This window comes from Poeciliopsis prolifica, unplaced genomic scaffold, assembly GCF_027474105.1.
Source record: "Poeciliopsis prolifica strain line A6 unplaced genomic scaffold, Auburn_PproV2 SCAFFOLD015, whole genome shotgun sequence".
Taxonomy (NCBI): Eukaryota; Metazoa; Chordata; class Actinopteri; order Cyprinodontiformes; family Poeciliidae; genus Poeciliopsis; species Poeciliopsis prolifica.
In genome coordinates, this window is record NW_026562390.1 from 3,478,670 (window position 1) to 3,488,651 (window position 9,982).

Sequence of the window (9,982 nt, forward strand, 5' to 3'; positions counted from 1 at the left end):
TTTTCAATATAAGGAAATCATTTTGTGTTGTGTTTACACCTCCTATATAGTTCAAACAGGCAGGGCTTGGTTTCCCCAGGGCTTAAGTAACATTTAGTCACATAAACATGTTTTCTTTTGTTCTCTTGGCCATCATCAATAAGAGGTTACGTTGGGTAGAAGAAGAAGGGGAAAAAAAAGTTTTATTTTGTAAATTCTCCCCTCTGGCATGCAGTATCACCTTTGCTGTAAAATGTGACAAATTAAGCAACGTCTGCCATTTCCTGTGGTAGTGTAGTGGTAGATGTGGCTGTTCTTCCTTTTCCTTCCTGCTCTATACAGGATATTCCCAATTAGCACTAATAGCTCAGCACAATGACTTGGATACAGACCCACTACAAGTACTTGAGTCACAACATAATATGCTTTTATCTTCAAAAGTGAGTACTTGAATATTGGGAAGACATTTCTTTTGCCTTTATAATATTCAAAAAATGAATCAGTCAGTCTAAGGAATTGGGCATAACTTTAGATTTTTTTTTTTCTTATAAATGTCAATCGAATAGTTTAAGGGTACCATTGTTAAGGTGAAAAAAACTGCTTCTAGTCGTGGTGCATTAAAACTGAGGCACAAAGCAACCCTTTAATTTCCAAAATGGGGAGTCTAAAGGGACTTCAACAGAATACACATTTGCTTTTATAGAAGAATAATCTTGTTTTCACTTTGTATATGTATTACTTATTTCAGAAAATAATGCACAAAATGGCATTCATCAAAAAAAAAAGTTACAATATTTAAAATGATTTAGGTTAATTCCTGAAACTGTTCAGTTTCAATGTTGAACGTCACTGCTTCACATTAGTTTGTATTGGAAACGTTTTAAAAATAAATTGTTCTCTAAGGTCTTGAATGGAGTATCTGTTTGTTCCCTCAAGCACTATTTGAACATTTACAGGAAATACATATTTTACTTTGAATATAATGTGAGGTTTTAGTCAAGAGATGCATTACATAGCTCTTTGTAAGTAACTTTTTAGGTATCTTTTTATTTTTAATCTGTGTTAGTATGTCCACTTCTACCTTGCCATAGTGAATTACTCAGCTGTTTCAGGATATGAGATGTGTTTTTGAGGGATATGAATACACACCTTTTTTCTTTTCTTTTTTTCCCCATTGCCAATTTTTCTCCACATTCTGTGAGAGCAAACATAGTTGCTCTCCCAGAACAGTTATAAAATCACTCAAAAGTAAAATAACTAGTCTTAACCTGACAATAATTATATGGGTGCCTTGAAGTGTCAAGTTAAGATACCCTCAGGCCACAAAAAGATGGGCCTTAAACTCACCAGGGAACTAAAGAAAATACAAAGATAATATTTATGCAGTTGGCCTGTTTTATTGAGCTAAAAGAACACCACTAGAATTAGCACCACGCTACTTTGTACTAAAGACCCCTACCTCACAAAAAGCACTTAAACCTTTGTGACGTTTGAGTGACTTAATTACAATTCTATATTTTGCATTAAAAAAGTGCAAATATTCAACAGATCAAAATTAGTGACAGGAGAAAAAGCAAATTTACTGTAAAAAAATGCATTTTAAATGACATGGCAAATACATTCATACCACAAACAACCTGTTCACACACTGGTGCAGAGGTGTGTGACTTACAGTGCTCACATCTTTCCTTACCATTCGATGTTTAGCAACCGTTGTTCTCCAGATTTTCAGAGTATCGCAACAAACATGAAGGATGTCAGTTATTCAAATTTTAATGAAGTCATTAACAAAACGAGACAGATACAAAGCAAATTCTCTCATGGAATAAAAATATGATATATTCCCTCAGTTGTTTTTGTATTATTTTTTAAAAACTTAAGACTTGAAAAGAAACTTTTAGCAACAATATATAAACTTTGGGTGCCCTCTAGTGGATAAGGGACATTAATGCATCAACTTCTCCAATCAACAAAAAGGGAAAAGACTGAGCACAAGAGAAATACATTGTCCCCATGATACCTTATAATTGCACAACATACTCCTACAGTCCATCAATATGTTGCATGTTATGGAAAATGTTAGTGTTAATAATACTGCTTAGTTCACTTCACATCTATTTAACTAGACCACCTATAAACACTATTTTTATGCTCAATCTTCAGAAAAACAAACAAAAAAAGTCATATTTATGTATATCTTTTATTGAGATAAAAGAACAACATTAGAATTAACTAGGTGCTCTGCATATGTTCTTAATACTAAAGACCCCTACCTTACAAAAGCACTCAAACAAAAATTAAGTATATTTCACATTTTAAAAACTTAAAAGTGCAAATATAGAACAAATCAAAATCAGACAAAGATTAAAAAAAAGCAGCAGTAAAATATTTTACTCGAAAAAAATGCATTTTAAATAGCAAATTCAAATACATTTATACCACAAACACATTTTTCACACCCACTGGTGCAGCAATATGTGACAAAAACACCTGCAGTGCTCAGATCTTTCTTTAGTTTTAAGGTAAAGTTCCAGTGTTAAGCAACTATTATTCTCTACTAATGTTCAGAGTACCTCAACAAACATGAAGGATGTCTGTCATTCAAATATTAATGATGCCACCAACAAAACGAGACAGATACAAATCAGATACTCTCATGCAATAAAAATATATTTTTTTAATATAAATATATAAAATAAGCTGTGAAAATTCAATCTAACTTTCCCTCAATTGTTCTTGTATTATTTTCGAAACTTAATGTTGCAAAACATTAAGTTTCGAAAAGAAGTTATGAAAAGAAACTTTTAGCAGTAATTTGTAAACCGCAAGAGCCCTCTAGTGGGCAAGGGACATTAATACATCCACTTTCTCAATCCAAAAGAAGGCAAAAAACCCCCAAAAAACAAACAAACAAACAAAACAAAAAAACACAACTTGCTTGAAAAGTTTACATTTATAATACACACAGCATGGGAGAAATACATTGTACCTATGATACCTTACAATCAAACATCACACCGCTCAATCCCATCACTGTTATGCAAAATTCTAGTGTTAATAATACTGCTTAGGAATGTGTTTTCACTGTACATCTATTTCACTAGACAACCTGTAAATGTTTTTTTTTTTTTTTCATTTTTTAACTGTTTTTGATGAAAGTAATGTGAATGTTCCTTTGAGCCAATAAAACATGTGAAAATGTTACGAACACCCAACTCAAAAAGTAAAATAAAAATCCAGCATATTTCAAATTTGTGATTGCCAAAATCACCAAATGCTTAAATGTTCCAAGCAAACAATCAGAAGAGTGAAACAGTCCTTATCTGAAGAAGATGGCACTGAAAGCCAAAAAGACAAAAGGCTCAGACAGTAGCAAGTTTCTGCTGGTTAGATAGAATGGCTTCTTCAAGCATCACAATGAAGAGTCAGGTGAAGGGACAAATATAACACTTACATATTATAGGCAATTTTGTGTAGTGGTGATTAAAATGGACGTCATTGGTTGAAGTCAGACAGAAAATCTTCAAAATCTATACATGTGCTCTGAAATCTGAACTATCTCCATCGGGACACATTGTGTGTGAGTTTCAAACAGCCTGTGGTCGACCTTTGGTTGGCTTTTCCTTGAGTTGTTGAGTCTGAATTGTAAAATTCCTCACCGATTGGTGTAGATCAGTGTCAACATAAACTAAGGTTTTTACAAAGTCCCGCCGACACAACCACAAAAATTACTGATCATACAATCCATATGGCTGAACGGCCTGATCAGACGAAATGGGCTGAAGTGACCAGTAACTCCTGTAGAGGGCAGCAAAGGGTGACAAAGCACAGCTCCTAGTCACCAGACTGGAAAAAAACAAACAAACGTATTTTATACTTTCTTCTCTGCCATACTTTTAGAATCTCAAAGCCCAAATGTTGGTAATTTCTAATGTGTCAAAGCTGGTATAAAACAGTCACTGGAAAAAGAGTCACTTCAGAGAAAATTACTTTGCAGATGCAGATTTAAATACACGTATCCACAAAGAGACATTTCATAATAATCCAAGATTGGCACCCATTTTGGAATGTTCCTTTACTCAAAAGATAATACAGTTCTGGTCAGAGATGTACTTCAACTCATAAGCATAAAAATTCAAAATTGTGTTGTGTTGTATTTGATCTGTTCATTTCACAAAGTGAAATTACCAAACAACAGAACTGCAGCAACTTAAAGAATTTTGTATTTCCTTGAATCCAGAGGACTAAAGCTTTACTTACAAGCTCAAATGTATACATACTCTCCCAAAAATATTTGTCACATATCTAGAACATTTTTTTCTGAAATGTATACCTTTTTACACTGATTGCCTTTTAACAAGATTATGGTTTGTGCCAATCCAGAAGCCAAATGTTGGTCTTCCAAAAGCAGCTTGTGATGTGTGTTTGGGATACCTGTCCTAGTCAAAGTTTCAATCATCTGACCCAAATTGTCATCTTGAGATAAAATATTAGAAAGTTTAGGAGCAATGCTCAATGTTTAGGACCTTTTACCAACTGAAAAGTGGTTGACCAGTGTCACTGTCCAGAATGAGGCAAGTTTTACATTATCAAAGAGAATGGAGATCAAGACAGCATCTTTCAAATTCCGGGCCTGGCAAAGACCAGCCCTATGTTATACATCTTGCTTCATAAAGATGGTCTGGACCCTCTGCTACTTGAGAAATCGACTCCATTGAGATTTTAAATTTTACCCAATCGCTAACATTTGGCCATGATATATGTAATGCAACTATTTGACGCAATGAAGCTTACAGGAAACTGCCTCCGCTGAAATCATTTGTCAATGAGCAACCATCTTCTACTGCAAAGAGTAAATCGGCTTCACTGTTCACAGCTTTTCCTTCTGTTTTCTGATTGGCAGAGTTGAATTCTACCAGAGAAATCCAGGTGAATGGGAGAAAACCCAGGCAGACAACTGAAGTGAGATTAGAATCAAGCAGAATTGCACAGAAAGGTAATTTCTAAGTTAAGCTCCAGCCAAAAAACTTGGACAAATGTGGGGTGTTTATGAGGACAAACTGTTTGTGGCCCTGATCTAAACAATATTTAAAAATTTTTGCAATACATGAAGGTGGGTCCATGATATCAAGCAAAGATATTTGAATTATCTACCGCTCTTGAAAAGAAGAGAAGTCAAAATCCATCCAGAACCTGGTTGATATCACGAGGAGGTGAACATGTGTATTTACGATCCTGTGTGGATTTAAGAAAATAATAATAATCTAAAACAAATTTAAACTTCTGCATTCAGTTCTGTTTTTTTATTATTATTATTATTATTAAAGGAGCAGACTGAATCATCAGGCTACCCCAATGCTCATGTGGCTCTGTACAAGTCTGACTGGAACTATAAATATAGTTGTTTGATTTGTAAAACTGTTCTGAAATAAATAAAAAACAAAAAAAAAACATCTTAATCTTTCAAGTGTTGGAAAGTTTTTTTCAGTCACTTCAAGTATTTGAATGTTTCAAACTGTCAACAATGTTTTTCCTCCAGGGTTTACTGACGCATCTACACGTCGATCGCAACGCCATGTTTGGTTGAGATCACGTCCCTGGTTCCCGTCAGGTACATGAGCACGGAGCACAGGTGCGGAAGTGTCGCCGTGATGCTGACGTACAGCCAGTAGGGGACCGGCGCCGTGTTGCCGAACGGGCACACCCACAGGCCATGGCGCACGGCGTCCCGCACGTGGTGAGACGTCATGGAAATGAAGAGCATCCACGGCAAGGAGCACCAAGCGTCTTTGAGGCGGCCAAGCCACATCAGGAAGCGGAGGGTGAGGCATATTACGGGGATAAGGGAGGAGCAGTGGAGAGGAGGCCGCTGGGGGAGCGACACGGCAGCCTGGAGGAGGAAATTAGATACTTTTAGACTACTGATATGGTTTCATTTGGCCTAAAAAAACATGAGCAGTAGCACAGCTCTGACCTTGAGAGACAGAGATCCGGCCATGTAGAAATGGTCCAAGTCTATAACGGATGCCAGGAGGCCTGCCAGGAGCACTTCATATAAATCACTCTTTTTCCTCAATCCAATCACAACAGCCCATGACCACAGTCCCACCAATCCATGTGTGGCGTTGTCCAAGGCAGCACGCAGCCACAGGTGCTGCTGTATGGCAGACAGCTGGAGGGCGTGATCCGCCACCACACAGAACACCCCGAGTCCGGCCGAAGCCAACAGAGAGGCGGAGCTGAACGTCTGCAGGAGCGCCTGGGCTTTCTCTGCCTCCACGGCCAAGCTCAGAGGCACCCGAGCGCCGTCCGCCCTGAGGCCCACCCCCAGCAGGGGAGACGAGGAGGGGGACGAGTTGAGCTTGGAGTAAAAGCCTTGCATGTCAAAAGGTGGCTAAGGGGAGCCTATCGTCAGAGAAGATCAGCAAAATTAAGGCAGACTGCAGAAGGGGGAGAGAGAAAGGAAGGATTTAATCTGTGGAATGAAACAAAGTACAGAAGAACACCAAAGCAGGGTTTCTGCAGGTTTCACCAACTCAAATTTGAGACAATTGTGAACGTAATTTAAGACCTATCTCCACAGAAATGTACAATCCTCATCAATGTGAGTGCTGTCTTTCGATATTAACATCATCTACAGTTTATGAAAAATGTTGCTCTTTGTGAAATGAATGAACCATCCCATATTTTTGGAAAAATTCTGCTACAAACTTTGTGCTCCTTCACAACTAACTACTTCTGAGTACTTTCACCTAGAAACACCCAATGACATATTTCTCTTATTTGGTCATGTAATAAATATAAACATATATTTTATTGGGATCTGACATGATATGTCCTCAAGGCACACTGCCTGTTTACCTTTTTTGAACACCGCTGATTCAGAAGGCTTGTTAACCAGCCATGAATTAAAATGGAATACATCTACCTTTTGTCAGTTATCACATTAATTCCCAATAAAATACAATGAAGTTAGTGGTTACATGACTCAATCCATTGGTTTGCATTTGCAAGGCACTGTAAGCAAACCATTAATGCTCAAAACAACAGTTTAAGTTATGTCAGAGTAAACCCTGAGGGAATATAACAACATGTCTCCGAGTCTGATGTAACTGACTGAAATGTGGGACAGCCTCAATCATTCCGACAGTTAAGCACAGCCTGACTGCAAGAACCAGAGCGTAAAAATAATTAGCTGTTATTTATATCCCAGGCTCATCGTCGATCCTGAAACCACATCTCAATTTTAGAGAGCGGTGGACACAAATCTTTATCCATAAAGCGCATTTCATCGAGCTACAGGGACATTAGTGACGCTGACTGAGAGCTAGCGGTGATGAACAAGATGTTGCTTTGTGTAGGCGGCGGACAGCAGCTGTCAGCGTTGGATGCAGTCAACAGTCTCCTTCACGAATGACACGACGGGACGCGCTTCCTTTCACACCGCGTCACAATATTTAACATTTGCTTATTTTATCTCTTGGAAGCGAGTAAGAGCAACTAGTTGAAACATATCAAGATACTCACCCCATAGCACAGCATCAAATACCCTGCTGCTAGGGCTTCCGGGTCTTCTTCTGCTGTATTTTGCAAGAGTCTTCCACATGTCCACACGTTGCTGCCACCTGCTGCTCATTGATGGAATAACAAGTGACAGCGACTTGGACATGCCGGATTTGGACGGATTGTGAATATTGCCATAAGGGCCATTAAAACACACCAATATTTCTCAATTTACTATCAAAGCAAACTACAATGTATAGTTTAATCCGTTATATTATTTCGAGTTGTTTTGGACAAGCAAAGAGGAACATTACCAACGCCACATTCTAAACTAAAACATTTATTGAAAATTAATAGAAATTTATGAGAGCAATTGCAACTAAACTTGATATTTCTAATATCGAGGGTCAAGAGGGACTTTAAATATAATTAACAAAATATAGTTTAGCATGATTTTGACTAAGATAACCAGATTTCATGGAAGCATTGCACACTTAAGCACATCATATCTATGGTTTCCTTAGCAAAAAGCTCATAACACAGGACTTTCTACAGGTGACATACAGGCCACACCTCCTACATAACAGGATGTTTAATGATTTCGGGAACCTAATTTATAATATTCGCATGGTATTGTGTCATAAAACCTAGCTCTTTGAATGAGTGGGATCAGGTGATAATAGTTTAGCCTTCATTCAGCCTTCAGCAAGATAATTGTTCATTAATACATGAGAAAATTTTACCTGCAAAATATGGTTTATTATTTTATATATATATATATATATATATATATATATATATATATATATATATATATATATATATATATATATATATATATATATATATATATATATATATATATATATATATAGCCTTTGATGAACCAAACAGTTTTTATGTACAGGATGTTTTCAAGGTTTTTCCTTCTATGATGGTTTTTCTCCTTCTGTCTCTTTCAGCTTCTTTTGTCTGGGATATTCACTGAGCTCTCCTTTCCTTCGGGCCATCTTCCTGATATATTCTTAGAGCATGGATGTTTCATCTTGGATAGTGGCTCTGATGCTTGTTATTCATCTGCCTCCTTCTTTCCACTTAGTGTACAATATATAGCCTGTGGATACTGGATTTCGGGTGGAATTCACCGAGCATTATGAGTAGCTTTCATGTTTCATGAGCAGCTTTCATCTGTGGTCTGAATTTCCTTCTCTGGCTGACTTATTACCTCAACAGAGTAATTGATCACTAGCAAGGCAAAGCTATGGCCAGGACCTTGCTCTTGCCATTAAGCTTTTAGGAAAAATGAATAACTAAGAATGTATCTTCTAGCAACTCATGAAATTAGTCAGGATTTGGAGCAAAGTAAAGTTTGGAATTCACATTGGTTAAATTTAAAAATGACCTTCATATTTTCTCTGGTAAAATCTTTCTTTCACTTGGGTCTGTGAGTGCTGCTTTCTACTAAAGACCATAATATTTCAACACTAATATATGTTGTTGGGATTAGAGAGCACTGCTTTGGGCTGGTTTGAGTCATATTAATTTTATTTATTTTAGTTTGTGTAGTTGAGTCAAAAAAAAAATGTTTGCCCCCATACAGATTTGTTGTTTTTGTTTTTGTCATGTTTTGATGTTTCACAATATCAAAGACAGTCTTTCCACAATAAATAAAAGTAAAAACAAAATGTAGTTTTTAAATTATGTTTTTATTCACTAAGGAGGCCGGGGGGGGGGAGCTATCTAAACAGATGGGACAGAAAAAGCACTTATCCTCCATTGTCAATTAATTCATTAATTAAACTAAAAAAATTTGAAAGCTGAGCTGAATTTCACAAGTCAAGCTCATTCCTGATTATTATCTGACCTGGAAATGTAACAATTCATTTAAACATAAACCCTCTTGAAAGATTTCCAAAAGCGGGGCATCATTTAAAAATATTCAACTTAAGTAGAAAAACCACAACAAAGAGTAGCAAAGTTGTTTCAAAGCTAACCAAAGTCAATGTATTTATTTGTATTTATTTACAACAGAATAAATCATGCAACACTGCTAAACCCATTCAGGAGGGGCTGGTTAATCAAAAAAAAAAAAAAAAAAAAGAAAGAAAAAAAGTCTAAGAGTATAAATCAAAGTTTGAACCAGAAAGTCCCAAACCAATACTAAATAAAACAGAAAAATCTGCAAAGCACTGACTTTACCTGACCTCAGGTAAAGTCAGTGTTCAAGATTTAACAATTAGTAAAAGACTAGACACAAAATTGCCTCCCTGGGAGATGGCGCTCCACATCGGTCATGGATAAAATAAATAATTTCTGCAAAGGGGAAATGACCAGAACACAATGCCAATTATCATAAACATTTGATGTCAGTCATTGCTATTCAGTAGCTCAACTAGATCTGAGATTTAGGTGCAATTTCTTCTTCTTGTTTCTTTGTTTTTTTCTTTTTTTTGCACAGGGCCATGTCAGTTTGGATAGCTTCTACAGCTTAATGATATTG

General features: G+C 36.6%; 1 protein-coding gene across 1 annotated transcript; it reads right to left on the reverse strand.

Moving 5' to 3' along the window:
- Positions 1-2,160: 2,160 nt before the first annotated feature.
- tmem267 (transmembrane protein 267) lies at positions 2,161-7,557 on the reverse strand. The gene is made up of 3 exons (XM_055040728.1): positions 7,507-7,557; positions 5,954-6,419; positions 2,161-5,869 (listed from the first exon to the last, which is right to left on the reverse strand). Exons 2-3 carry the CDS (start codon positions 6,359-6,361, stop codon positions 5,534-5,536), a joined length of 744 nt encoding a protein of 247 aa, XP_054896703.1. The 5' UTR covers positions 6,362-6,419; positions 7,507-7,557; the 3' UTR covers positions 2,161-5,533.
- Positions 7,558-9,982: the final 2,425 nt, after the last annotated feature.

Coding starts and splice junctions, on each gene's coding strand:
- tmem267 (XM_055040728.1), bottom strand. CDS start 6,361: ATGCAAGGCTTTTACTCCAAGCTCAACTCGTCCCCCTCCTCGTCTCCC. Junction 5,870..5,953: donor CCGGATCTCTGTCTCTCAAG/GTCAGAGCTGTG, acceptor TTCCTCCTCCAG/GCTGCCGTGTCGCTCCCCCA.